This window comes from Motacilla alba, chromosome 4A (genome assembly GCF_015832195.1).
Source record: "Motacilla alba alba isolate MOTALB_02 chromosome 4A, Motacilla_alba_V1.0_pri, whole genome shotgun sequence".
In the NCBI taxonomy this organism is placed as follows: domain Eukaryota; kingdom Metazoa; phylum Chordata; class Aves; order Passeriformes; family Motacillidae; genus Motacilla; species Motacilla alba.
The window spans coordinates 8,175,324-8,189,384 of NC_052045.1; the positions used below are offsets into that span (position 1 = coordinate 8,175,324).

The 14,061-nt window shown below is 48.0% G+C and overlaps 1 protein-coding gene across 4 annotated transcripts in view; it reads left to right on the forward strand.

Annotated features, from left to right (window-relative positions):
* DOCK11 (dedicator of cytokinesis 11) overlaps window positions 1-14,061 on the forward strand; it is a 79,057-nt gene that overhangs the window by 37,475 nt on the left and 27,521 nt on the right. For 3 of the 4 annotated variants that reach the window (XM_038164524.1, XM_038164521.1, XM_038164523.1), the window contains exons 21-32: window positions 545-666; window positions 1,082-1,168; window positions 2,388-2,477; window positions 3,995-4,113; window positions 5,743-5,812; window positions 5,956-6,081; window positions 6,658-6,729; window positions 7,098-7,244; window positions 7,715-7,798; window positions 8,248-8,359; window positions 11,812-11,990; window positions 13,828-13,941. In XM_038164524.1, the coding sequence (XP_038020452.1) occupies window positions 545-666; window positions 1,082-1,168; window positions 2,388-2,477; window positions 3,995-4,113; window positions 5,743-5,812; window positions 5,956-6,081; window positions 6,658-6,729; window positions 7,098-7,244; window positions 7,715-7,798; window positions 8,248-8,359; window positions 11,812-11,990; window positions 13,828-13,941 (1,322 nt within the window). The remainder of the gene's footprint in view (window positions 1-544; window positions 667-1,081; window positions 1,169-2,387; window positions 2,478-3,994; window positions 4,114-5,742; window positions 5,813-5,955; window positions 6,082-6,657; window positions 6,730-7,097; window positions 7,245-7,714; window positions 7,799-8,247; window positions 8,360-11,811; window positions 11,991-13,827; window positions 13,942-14,061) is intronic. The other variant, XM_038164522.1, reaches the window with a different exon arrangement.

The window sequence follows — 14,061 nt, forward strand, 5'->3', positions numbered from 1 at the left end:
TACCAGCCTATATGAATTTTCTTTCCTAAAAGCAAACTAATATGAAATTGTAGGTCAAAAATTGAATAAACCCCATGTTTTTAGTTTATATTAAATCTCAAATTTTTGCTGCAGTCTGACAGCTCTTTCTGTATGTTCCTGACTTGACTTGCACAAATGTGCTGTGATCAGGCAAGTCACCAATAAAAACTCGCTGTGAGATCAGGATCTCAGGGGCTGATCCTGGCAGCTCCAGACATGTGCACGCCTGGGTCCCACTGGCTGGGAAGCCTCTCCCTTCATCCAGTCCTCAAAGGACCCTCACCATGGTGCACAGCCATAGCTCATGCACTATTCCTGCCCCTCACACCCCTGTCCGGTCTGTGCTGTGTCCGAATTTGGTTCACCAGGTAAAAGGTGCTTTAATGACACTGCGTAGCTGATCCCTTGCTGAAGCCACTTGCACAACTGCAGGTTTGGCCTTCCTGGGGTGAGCCAGAGCTCTTTTTGAGCTGGGCATGTCCCAGTGTGTGTCTGTGACCCTGTGCCCTGCTTCCCTCCGCAGTGGGGTTCTCCTGGGTGCCGCTGCTGAAGGACGGGCGCATCGTGCCCCTGGAGCGGCAGCTGCCCGTGTCCTGCAGCCTCCCCCCCGGCTACCTGGGGCTGCCAGACACCGACTCACGCAAGGTGGGATGCCATCTGAGATGGGCTGGAATGGGAAAGGAGGAGGGAGGCCGAGCTTTTGTTAGCACTGTAAATTCTGGATTTCTGTTGGTGCTTTGCTCGGCTGAAAAGATCTCTACTGCAGGGCACCCTCAAAGCTTAAAATTGTTAGGGGTGGGAGGCAGGACCCCTTTAATTCTACTTTCCCTGGGAATGCCAGTTGCAGAGGGTATTTGTGGCAGGCTGGGCTGTTGTAGATGGCGCAGAGCAGGAGAATGAGCCCGTGCTCTGTGTGCCTGTTTTCATGGGGAAGGTGGTGTTTGTGCTGGGGGTGGACCCTTTCTTACACCCCAGCCAGTACCTTCTGAGCAGATGTCTGCACAGAGCCAGCTTCTCATCAGAGTCTGAAACCAAGTACTTGGATGTTGTCTGTTCACAGCAGCCCAGCATGGATGCAAAGTGGGTGGATGGAGCAAAGCCACTGTTTAAAATCAGAATCCACTTGGACTCTACCATTTACACCCAGGTAAGTCAAACACCTGAAAAACTTCCAGCACAAATGCAAAGGAGGAGACTGTTGTGTCTCTACTACAGCTAAGCCATAGGTGGTGTGGGAAAGAGAGCCCTGGTACCTGGTTTGCAAAGCAGCACTGAGATATTCCTGAAGCATATGGCTGGGATCTGCTCCTTGGCTGGATGGGATGAGATAATTGTGTGACTGAATGAGCCTAGGGAGAGGCTGATGTTTCCTTGGCCAGTTGCACTGTAACTGGCAGGAGCGAGGAAACATTTGAGCAAATGACCTGCTTCAATGATGCAAAAGAGAGAACTGGTGGATGTGAGAGGTTTTCCCAAACTGTAGAATCATTAATGTTGAAAAGACCTCTAAGATCATCGAGTCCAAGCTAGTACAAGTTTGGTTTTTTTTTTTTTAAAGTTCTCTGACAGCAGCAGACACAAGAAAACAGTCCTGGTTTCCCTTTGAAAGCAGTTCAGGCTGTTCTACCAAGTCCTGGTGTATTCTGCTATCTTATGGTAGTGGTGGACTTCCCAAAGTTTCACGTGATGTGCAGCAGAGATCCCCAGCAGATTCTCTAGGGCTGTCCTGTCAGCATTGCTCCTGGGGGAATGCCCTTGGCTGGATGCCATCAGCTACATTTACATTGAGAGCAAGTGGCTTTCAGCATCTAATTCTGGTTTTGGAGATTTACTGATTCTGTATAGCAGTAGTAGCTGTATAGCATAGTAGCTGTGCTTCCTCCCAAATTACATTTCCAGGTGCTTTTCAGAGTTCAATAACCCAGAAATTAAATCTGACCTTGGAGGACGAGGGAGAGTAATGGGAAGGAGAGTCTGCCCCAGATGGACAGTAGGAGGCTGGTGATGCAGTTTCTGAGTTGCAGCTGTTGGGAGGGCTTCTGTTTCTCCAGGCCAGTGTTAGCTATGGACTGAGGCTCAGGGTAGTAGAACCACAGGAGAATTTTAACGCTGTGGGAAGTTTTGTGCTTAATATTGAGGTTAGTTGTGAGCCAGGGGCTGAGCAGGGGGTGGGTATGTTGGAAAAGACAGAGAGCAGTCCTGGGAGATGGCAGCTGAGGATCAAACATGCCACTGGCAGGGACATGGGATTTGCTGGGGACATGGCCCACTGCTGCAGGGAAGGCACCGGATTTCCAAGTGCAAGTGACAAAGGAAGGGCTGGCAGATGTTGAGGCTGCTGAACTGAACTTGTTTTTCTTTTCCAGGACATGCACTTGCACAAATTCTTCCACTACTGCCAGCTGGTTCAGGCGGGAGCTAAGGAAGTGCCAGGAGAGCTTGTTAAATACCTAAAGGTGAACAGTGCCTGTCACTGGGCTTCATTTGTGTTCTTACAGACTGTCAGCAAATACCAGAACCCTGCCCTGTGGGAACACACCCTTGCTGGGGCCAGTGCATTGTGCAGTACCCTTACTTTTGCTTTATCCTGTCAGATGGGCTAGTATTTAAATGAAATGTTTCTTCATGTCCCTACATTCATTTTATCTTGTCAGACGATTTTCTGTGTGCTGCTTCCCTCTGCCTTCCACAAGGGATAAAACAAGCAGTCAGCATTGCTCTGCCATGCTCATGGCAAAGCTCTCTCCTGGTGGACTCACACACTCCTCCCTTGCTGCTCTAGGTTTCACTCAGCCCTTTAAACTCTAGCACAATTCCTCGTTTTCTGGAAGCCCATTCAAGACAGGAAGTTTTTTTCAGGCTGAAAAAGATACGTGAGATTATCAGCCAGTTAAATTTGAGTAGAGGTGACCTATGACCTAGACCCAGCTTTTTGGTAATCACTGCAGCATGAGTAAGGGCTTTGGAGCAGGTCCAGCAAGGGCTTCTGCAGGGAATATTATTCTTGGCTATTTACTGTCCTTGTCTCCTTCCATAACTGCCTGTTTTTGAGTGGTGCTGTAGCAACAGCTCCACTTCTAGTGGTGGGGATGTATCACCACAGGGTTACTTAATGTCAGATAGGGTATGAATATTTTAAAAACAGAAATAATAGGAGATTTTGAAGCCAAGGACTAAAATCACAGCAGCTTTGTTGTGAGCATTTTGCCAGGTCCCAGTCCTGCCAAGCCCCCAGCACCCTCACTGCAGCCTTCAGACAGGGAGATAGATATGAGCTAACCACAAGTGAGGGATTCTTCACCACCACCACCTCAATAATTTCAGTAACTAAAGTAGCTAGATACAGATTTAAAAACCTTTTGTTAGATTTGCAGGTTTGAAAACTGAAAATGAAACGGGCTGTGTTTCCTAGACTCATATCGTGAACTTCAGGCACAAGAGCTCTGTGAGTCTGGTGGAGAGCATAGGCACGAGACCATCCTGACCTTCACCAAGTGCCTTAAACTCCATTTTCAATAGCAAGCTATGCTCTTTGAAAAGAAAAGTCTCTCTGAAAGTCATTGGGCAGCAGTTTTTCATGCTCCAAAGGCATTTGTGGAAATGGGACTTCACGAAACTGGCACAAGTGATGACTTAAGAGCAAAACTTAAATTCTGGGCTTTTCAAATCAGATTAGTAGTATGTGACCTTTAATGAAGTCATATCTGCCTGGACACATCTGAGAATAGGATTAATACCTGCCATGAGTGATTTATGTTGCTCCCTGAAGGTTTCCAGCTGGGATCTTCAGCTGGAAGGAGGCAGCAGGTCCTGCTGTGAGTCCCAGTTGCCCTGTCCCGCAGTGGACTGAAGCATTTCCACACCCTGAAGCCTTTGCCTGTCCCATTGCCACAGAAATGTCTGCGGACTGTAAATGTTTAACATCTGCAACATGTTGAACTAAAAGTGTCTGTGTTCTGAACATTTGTTTTAGTGTTTGCACGCCATGGAGATCCAAGTAATGATTCAGTTTCTACCTGTAATTCTTATGCAACTATTTAGAGTCCTCACAAACGTGACGCAGGAGGATGAAGTAGCTGTCAACTGCACCATGTGAGTGCTGGGTGAACCATCCAGTGACAGATGCAAGGCCACAAATGGCAAAAGCAGGGTCTGGTTTCCCAGTACAGGGTGCTAAGTGACAGCACTGGCTGTCCCCTGCTGCTGTCTTCCCCTGGATCATGTGGGTGCCATGGGGGCATTGTGGGGCTCTTCTGGGGGTGGTGTGAGGGAAAAACATGGTACTTTAAAGATACTCCTGGTTTGTTTCTCAAAAGAGAAAGGGCTTGGTGGCTCTGGGAGCCGAGCTGTCTTATCAAAGGCTGCAGAGTGCCCAGGCGTGTCCCAGCTGCAGGCAGTAGATGTGGGGAGCAGTGTCCTGGTCTCACCCCGGCACGCCAGTCCCTGGTGCCAGGATTGCTCCCGGGGCTGCTGTGGGGTGCTGCAGCTCCAGCTGTGCGGGCTCTGAGCTCCAGCAGCCCCGAGAGGGCAGCAGCGGCCCGGGCAGCGCTGCAGGGAGCTCCAGCACCTTCCTTCCCTGCCTGGCACCAGCAGCGACCCCTGGATCCCAGAGATGCACTAAAACATGCAAAACATGCACCTTCCTCCCCTGGTGCTGCCTCAGAGCAGTGCTGCCGTGCACTGGATGTCACCCTCCTCAGGTCCCATGCAGAGCGTGCCTCCACGTACCAGGAGCGTCCTGCTCCCATGGAATTGGAGGCTGGAGGCTGAGCCCCAGTCCCCAGGGATGTGGTGCCTGTTGCAGTCACAGCCCTGCACCATATGATGTGGGTCATGAGAACGTTTCCTTTGTGGAGCATTGTAATTCCACTCTGAAGCACCAGAGGGCAAGGACAGGGCAGCAGGTGACCCCAGGTACCTGTTGGGTGACCAGCTCTCGCCTTCATTTCCAGAGATTTTTATCAAAGCTTGGCCTGATGCATTCCAGTTTGTCAGTATCTTTCTGTTTAATAACATCTCTTTTCTCATTGGATTTTCATAGTGGAATTTAAAACCCACTTTATCTGATAAATGGCTTGTAAGCTCCTCCTTGTGGTTTGGCCTGTGGGGTCTGTGACAACATGCAATAGCTTGTTCCCTCTGGCTGGGAGTGGAATGTAAATCCCCAGTAGTGGCTGGGGAAACCAGGCTCTTGCTGCCTTGATCAGCCGCCTGGGAGTGAGTCCAGAGGGCTGGCATGTTCTCCAGCATCTGCTTGACCTTCCCACACTGCAAGGCAACAGCCCAAAATAATCCAGTGCATGTAACGAGGAGCATGTGATGTAAATAAATTAAAAAACAAAGGAGGCTTCCAATGTTAATAAATCCCGGGGATGCAAGGAGGTATCAGATTGTAACAACGATGGAAAATGTTCTGTCTCACCTCTTTGTGCAAGGAGTCCTGAGTGCTAAAAGTCAGCTTGTAAGGGCCATTCCTGGGCCAGCACAGAAGTGGAGAAGAGGCTTTGGGCACCTCATCTGAGTGCTTTGTGCAGGGGTGCTGCAGGAGCTGTGTGTGGGGGTGCTGGCCTGCAAGAGCTGTCACTGCAAATCAGGCAGTGCCAGTGGCCTCATGAGGCTTTCGGGGTTGAGCAGGGTGGGACACTTCGTGTGTCTGCTTTTGTGAGGCAGAGGAACTTGCCCTTGTGCAGTGTGCTGAACACAAACCACATTTCTCCCCAGGGTTCTTCTGCACATTGTGTCCAAGTGCCACGAGGAAGGTCTAGACCACTACCTGCGCTCCTTCCTAAAGGTCAGTGGTGACACTCTGCCCTCGAGGCTCCCTGTGGGGCAGCTCACCCTGACCCTGCTCTTCTTGCCCCAGTCAGTGGTGACACTCTGCCCTCGAGGCTCCCTGTGGGGCAGCTCACCCTGACCCTGCTCTTCTTGTCCCAGTACGTGTTCCGAGCAGAGAAGCCCAGTGCCAAGCAGGCGAAGATGACCCACGAAATCCTGGTGCTTTCCATGGCCACCATCTTGAAGCAGTCAGCAGATTTTCTGGCCATCAATAAGCTCCTCAAGGTGAAGTATTGGCAGTACTTGGCTGCCAAGGGTAGAGGGGAAGAAAAGGGGGTCAGGTGTAAAGCCCAACACTTACTCCCATCTAAACCCACTGCAGGGGCAAAGCTGCCAGGCCAGCTCCTTGCATCCACATCCTTGAGGTTCTCCCCTTAAAACAGAGATGGATTCTTGCAGGGAATCTCTGTTTAGGCCCATGGAAGGAGACAGCAAAAAGCTGTTCATGTTGCCACTTTTATCTGTTTTCCTCAAGCCACACCTAAAGGGTGACTCATGGGAGGCAAACTGAGTTTCTGCCTCTCTGGGCCTTTGCAGGGCTTGCACCCCAAACTCTGCTGGTTCTTGGCAGGGTGCATTGAGGTGCAGAGGGGCTAAATCTATTCCCACACGAAGACTGGCAGGACATCTCTGGGTAGCGAAGGCAGCTATTCCAAGCCAGCTGCAAGTACAGCTGTGCTTACAAAAATCCATTTGGATGTGAGCTTTCCCTCCCACACAGGTGCTTCCCCACATAGTAGGGGAATATCAGTCATGTTCAATCCTGCTGAGAAAAGTAATAGTATTCTTTGTTCATTCTAGTACTCGTGGTTTTTCTTTGAAGCACTGGCAAAGTCCATGGCAATGTACTTACTGGAAGAAAACAAAATCAAGGTAAAAATAAATTTGATCAATGCTGCATTATGGAGCTGTCACAAACTGCTCCAAAAGTTTTTCTGAAAAGCTGTGTGACTCTGTTTGAAAAAAACCCTGCCAAGCTGAACAGCTTCACTTTCTTTTTCACTTTACTTTTCCCTTTTCTGCCCTTTCACTCTCTGTTGTAATTTAGAAATTCCAGAAGCCCTTATGGCTTGTGCAGCCTCCTTTTTTGTTACTACCTACTGCAGTTGCAGCCAATACTTTCTTTGATCACTGTTTTATTGGGAAGCAACAAAAACAAATGCTAAAGAACTCGTGCCTGTGCTCAGTTGTCCCCAGCTGCTGGCTTGCAGCACTGAGCTGGGACGTGCTCTTGGTTTCAGCTGCCCAGAGGCCAGAGGTTCCCTGAGTCCTACCAGCACGCCCTGCACTCACTGCTGCTGGCCATCATCCCTCACGTGACCATCCGCTACAACGAGATCCCTGAGGAGTCCAGGAATGTCAACTTCAGCTTGGCCAACTTCCTGAAGGTCAGCAGTTTCTTTCCTTCTCGCAGGATTTGATTGGGGAAAGAAAAAAAAAAAATATATATTGACAATGAGAAATATGGAGCAAGCAAACAAATGTGGTTTTAATTTATCTTGTCTTTGGTTTTGTCGGTTGTAAAAACTCTCGAGGGGATAAGCTGTCCTAGGAAAGAAACCTTCTCTTTCCAAAGAGACAGTAACTCTGATGTTACTGAGGGTTTTCAGGCATTCCTAGCAACTGTTTGGAACCTGAAATACATATACTCTCATTTTAAATATTTCTGTTGTCCACTAGAGACTTAAGTAAAGTTATCTAAATTATTTTAGAGAAACAGGATCAGGTATGTTTTGGAAAGTCAGCAGCAACCCAGAAGATGAAGTCTGGCTGCTGGCAGGACAGTAGTACGGAGGGGATTTTGGATGATTGCTTTTATTTTTAATGGTTGGTCACATGTTGCTATTTTTTTCTCCAGCGTTGTTTGACCTTTATGGACAGAGGATTTGTTTTTAACTTGATAAATGATTACATTTCTGGATTCAGCCCAAAAGACCCTAAGGTAAGCACTAGGTTTCTTGAAAAGTGGTTTGCAGCTGTACATATCTACATCAGTCAAAGCTTTATAGTGATCATTTTATACAGCTCTTGGAGGCCTTTTAGACTCTGTTCCTGCAGAGTCTTTTAGAGGCAGAGACCTCTTTGTCTGGGCTAAGAGCCTGTAGCCAGATGTTCTTTAAAGTAATGTAAAGAGTCAGAATGACAGGAAAAAGTGGTTAATAGCCTGGATGAAAAAGACAAAGAAGCCCCGAGTGACACCTGTATGCATTGACACTTAGGCACAACAACACAAGAATTTGCCAATTATGAGTGAGTTTCACCAGATGCTGTTTATTAGATAGCATAGATAGATTTATTAGATTCTTCAATCCTTGTGTAACAAGTACATTGAACTGGAAGAAAATGGGCCAAACTAAAAACATCATTTGTGTTTGTCTTTTTTTATCTCAGCTTCTGGTTGAATACAAGTTTGAATTTCTTCAAACTATTTGCAATCATGAGCACTACATTCCTCTGAACTTACCAATGACATTTTCCAAACCCAAGCTGCAAAGAGTTCAAGGTATGTTCTTTCTTAAGAGATTGGCTAAAGAACTATAGTTTATTAGTCCTGATGGCTTCTGACTAGATGAACTTTGGTTTGGTGTCAAGGAAATGTATGTCCTGGTTAGGACATTAACCTCAGGACAAGATATTTTTCTGTCAGGTTTATAGAATTTTGTTCCAGAATGATATGCAGTCAGTCTTTTTGGTATTTCCTATATTTAAGTTTACACGGGACTAGCAATATCTGGAAGACAATTGCCTGTGTTTCAGTAAATAGGCAAATTGTGGAATGCAATGCTTGGTTCTCAGGAGTGTCTGCCTCCCCTGAGAAGTGGGTGTCTCATGGGGGATCCTGTATGGAATGGGGATGCAGGAGAGCAGATGGAGCTCACTGCCCTGCTGCCAGCTCTCCCTGTGGCCCAGAAGGGGACCCAGGTTTCCTTCTGCTTTCACACTGAACAAGGCACAGCAGTGCAAAATGTGCTGGAGCTTCTTCTCAAACCTGAGGGCAGCCAGCACAGCTGGAGCCCGTGCCAGTCCTCGGTGCCCTCCAAGGGTGTTTGTAGTGTGGCACCCCCACACATCCACTGTGCTTTCACTGTCACACCGTGCTCTCTCTGGTCCTGAAGCTGCTCAGCAAAGGGTGGAAGGGGCTTACAAGGGGCTGAGCTGAGGCTGTGGGCAGGTGTGGGTGGCTGGAGCTCTGGCACTGCTGGCAGTGCAGCCCCTGCCAGCCCCAGGAGTGCTGCAGACAGAGCCTCATTCCCTCTGGGTCCTCATGGCTCATCTGTGCTACATAACTGCAGGAAAGAGTGCAGGTTTGGGTGCCCACAGCCTGGCCAGTGTAAGTACTGGAGAGAAGAGAGGATTGGGATTCCCCATGTAAAAGCCCTGTGGATTTATGATTGTGTGATGTGTTCTGGTGGAGGAAAGGGGATGTTTGGCTGTGTCTCACGGTGAAGCCATACAAGTCTCAAAGAGGTTCCACACACATACAGGTGGCAGAAGCAGAAGTAAATGAAATATCCCTTATTTTAGTAAATATCTGACCCCTCTGGGCTTTCTGGACCAGCTGCTAATCTCTTACTTCAGTTTGGCTACTTGCCTGGCATTCTTTAACAAAGAGCATTGCTAGAAAGAGCCAAGAAAAACACATCCACAGTGCCTCCCTGATGCTTGTCAGTGGCATGGTAACATAAGGATGCTCTTTCCTGGTGAACATTCACCTTTGCCTTTGTGATGGTTAAATTGAAAAGCTGTAAGGGCAGCTCATCTTTTCTGCTGTGTTTTATTGTGGCTGGACCTGCCAGCTGAGGCTCACACACAGCTGATGGCAGTAGAGCAGCCCATGCTCAGGTAGCAGAGGTGCCTTTGCAGTGGTGCCTGAGCCCTGCCTGCCATGGCAGAGCCATGTGGGATGCACCTTCACTGCAGACTTGTCTGACTTTATGGACAGACCTGTGGTACAGGGCTCAGGAGAGACCCTGCTGGTGTGTCTGACCTCTTCATCAGCCTGTGTGGATGCAGGGAGGGGATGCCCAAACCCCTGCTGCTCTGTTTCTAGGAGAAGAAGGAATAGCCCTCAGGGAGGTGGACAGAGAGAGTTTGTGCAGCTTCAGCCAGTGCAGATGGGCAGGCTGGCAGAGCACAGCCCTGCAATCACATCCTGTTGAGTTGGAGTGTTGCATCTTGGAACAGCAGCTCTGAAACCTCCCAGCTACTGCAGGGCTGGTTGTTGGTCTGTCCCTGCTGCCTCACATAGGAACATCAGCCAGAGCAAGCCTCAAGCTCAGCCTCATGGCCAGCAGCACACGATTAGTTTTGCAGTGTTGTGATGGGAAGGAATCCAAGGGATTGACAGAAGCTGGGAGTTAAGCAAAGGCCTCACAAATAATATTAAAATATGACATACTGTCCTGTTTCTCCAAGATTTAGAGCATTACTTGTTCCTGTTTATTTTTGCTGTCTTTTTATTTGTCGCTTTTCTTTTTACACACAATTAGAATTTTTTTCATTTGCTGTGGAATGGTTCACTTCAGTGGATAGGTCCAACTGGAATGATCAACTCCTCTAATGTTTAACTAAGTATGCACTTTCCAATCAATTAGCTTGCATCCAGCTAATGTAATAACCATGATTTGTGACAATTAGGCATTTGCTAACATGACTCACAGTGAAAGCTAGGTAATGTTCCAGATTGCTTTTTCTTTCCTTTGAATCAGAGTTTCACAACACAGTAAATGCTACTTTTGAATGGATGAGTTTAAAAATATCTTTTGCAGCCACAGAGCTGTTGGACCCCTTTGGCTGGGATTTTCAAAGCTGAATGCACCCTGCCTTACCAAAGAAGAGCTTTCATACCTGTGGGGTTTTGGAAAAAAAAAACCTCTGAGCTGAGCATATGGTATTTGTACTTTTGGGGCAAGAGCACAGAGCTTTGGGGTTATCCCTGGGGTGGTTCTAATTTGGTAAATGGCCTGGCAGAGGTCATCGTGTCAGGACAAGGCTGTTTACAGCAGCCCCAGTGCACATGCAGCCTGCACCACAGTCAGTGTGTCTGTCACTTGCTGCTCTGTCCAGGATCCTCAGCAGAAGTGATGCTTTATCCTGGCAGCAGCCTCTGCTTTGATCACAGAATCTCCCTGAATCTGTGTGAGATGCAGGGTGCAGGTTAAGTAAAGCAAGGGGATGAGGCACTGAGCTGGCTTTCTCTTGGCAGTCAGTGCAGCTTCTGAGGAGCTGTGTTCAGTGTCTGCTTCTGGCAAGCAGCAGCCTGGAGCCTAGCCTGGCTCCCTGGCCCTGCAGCTGCCCAGCTGTGCAGACTGGGGTGCAGACTGGACCCTTGGCACCATGTCCTCGTTGGCGTCCCACATCCCAGCAGCACTACATGCTTTTGCTCTGCTCTCTGACCTCGAGAGAAGGAACACAGACTGCTGGAGGATGTGGGATGAGCTGCAGAGCAGCACTGCTAGGGCTGGGTGGCCAGGTAAACCCACCATTTGCACTGCCCATTGCCACCCTCACAGCTGCTTGGTGGAGGCTGGTATCCCTGCTGCCTGGGTGGTTGGGGATTTACAGGACAGCCCCCAGTCAGGAGCAAAGCATCCCCAGGCAGTAGGTTGTGCTGTCTTTCCCCATTTCAGCCATCTGTGACTTACAAATTCCTCGTCAGAGAGAGAAGCTTTGCAGAGCATCACATTACAGAAATCCTTCCTTGAGGTGCTGCTGAAACAGTGAGGGCTGAAATTAATGCACGGCCTGAACTGGAAGGCACCAAGTTCTTTGATATGACTTAGTTCAGTGCTGGAGCACACTGTATGGTCAGTTCAGCTTTATTCTAAGATCAGTGCACTGTAGGAGACTGGTGAACGCTGTTTGAGGACTCTGTGGCTTACATGACTGTTATGTCTTGCTCTGAACAGACTCTTGGAACATTTCCCTTAACCATTGCCTTGTTGTTTCTTTCAGATTCAAATCTTGAGTACAGTTTAACTGATGAGTATTGCAGGCATCATTTCCTCGTGGGGATGCTTCTTAGAGAAGCCTCTGTTGCCTTGCAGGACAATTATGATATCAGATATACAGCCATCTCGGTCTTAAAAAACCTCCTGATCAAGCATGCCTTTGACAACAGATACCAGCACAAGGTCAGGCCTGTTTTGTTGGCTTTTTAACTTAATGTTGTTGGATTTTATGAAAAAAGTCACATACCAGGGTTTTAGATATTGCAGGGTGCACCAAAGGCATTCTAATTGTTTTTTAGGGAACTGTTGTAAATAACTGACAGTGATGGAACAACAATAATAGCTCAGAAACCATCTAGGAAATAACTGCAGCCCTCTTACTCATGCTGAGTATTATGGTAATTATCCCTAAACCATTAAGGAACTTGAGAGAGTCATTAGCCAAGAGTTGTTCAACAAAATTAAGACATCAGTGATGTTCTGGTCTTGGGCCTCAATTCCTGTCCTGTATCAATATGCCATAATCAGGAACCAGAACTGATCTCTGTTACAAGTCAGCTGCATGCTCTACTGATTAGTGACTCAGAGGAGAGGATCTTGATTCCCGTCAGGTGCTGGATTCCCTCTGTGTGGATCTCAGTTTTCTTTGGTCAGAGGCTCAGCACATGATGATGCTGCAAGAGGCTGGAAATGGGTTTGTTTTATCTTGGTCCTGCTCCCTGCTGACCCATATGCCCTCCAAAGTGCCCAGCTATCTGTGCAGATACTGCCTGTCCTTGCTGTAGCCTGAAAACATGCCCCTGTGTAGTTTTGTTCCTCACATTGCTCCTAGTGTGCTGCATTCCTGAGTGTTATCCAGGAGCATGGATGGCTTCCTGGCATCAAGGGTGGGAGGAGTGCCCTGAATGTGCCAGGGGCTCTCATGGGCCCAGAGCCAGCTCCTCTTCCCTCCCTCCTCTGCCTGTTTGAAGGCCTGAGCTAGGGGTGGGCTTGCTTTTCTCTGCAGTGAGGATCCATGGCTAACTCAGGAGCTGTTTGCTCCCTCAGCCTGCAGCACTCCCCTGACTCCTCAGAAACTGCCCTGTCTTACTGCTGTCCCACAGGATGCTGGTATATGTGTTGTATATGTGAATACCTATATTGTATATGTGTTGTGCTCAGGGCAGTGTGACCAGGAAACTGCCTGGAGCCAGGGTAGGATGCCCAGCTGGTGTCCAGAGACTCCAAAGCAAAAAACTCACACCATGGGGAGGACAGGCTGAGCATGTGCTGGCACACCCTTGCTCCAGCCAGGGAGACCCTGGCTCCATCAACAGCTGAGAGAAGGTTTTGTCAGCCCGTGAGGGTTTTCAAGATTTCATTTATCTTTTGTCATACTGAATCAGAAGAAAAAATTTGATTTCTTTATTATTTAAAATGTTCTACTCAATTTGCAAGCTTTAAATTTATTTTTTAACCTTTCAGCCAAATCCAGGATAATATATGTTTAACAAAAAAGAATTGGATGTAAGAGAGTCCTACATTTAGACAATGTCAACTCAATAATTTTGATCTGTACCAGTTAATCCAAATTAATCTGTTCTTACAAACTGTTTTCACTAGAAGCATTTGCTATGGAGAATTTCTTACTGGAAGCAGTAGGCAGCACCAGGCATGGAGCAAATATTTCTGTTACTTTACTCCTAGGTGTTGCACTTAAAAATCAAACTATGCAAGTCAGGTACCAGTTAAAGAGTTAGGAAATCCAGGACTTAGTTTTTCACACATGCTGTCTAACTGGGAATGTTACTTAGCCTCCAAAACCCCTGAGTGCCCCAAGCTTGTTGCTAGAGGGGTAATAGCTCTCTGGCAGCTCTAGAAGTGGAGGTGAGAAGCCAAACCAGCTCACATTCTTGAACAACGCATGCAGTGTGTAAATACAGATATATATGCAGATGTGTTTTGGCTCAAGAGTTCCCCTTTTTTCACTCCATTGGGAACCTGGGCTCTTACTGAGGCTTTTCTCTGGGTCTGCTTTCAGAACCAGCAGGCAAAAATTGCCCAGCTGTACCTGCCTCTGTTCGGGGTGCTCCTGGAGAACCTGCAGCGCGTGGCCGGCCACGAGGCACTGACCTCCTGCCCTGCCTCCAGCCCTGTGAGTAAAGCTGGGATGCCTCCACATCTGACATGTTTTTGGACAGGTTGTGCAGTGCTTGAGGGGAGCTGAGTCCCTCCAAGAGCAAAGAGCTTGAGCAGGACTTGGCCTGGGACTCCA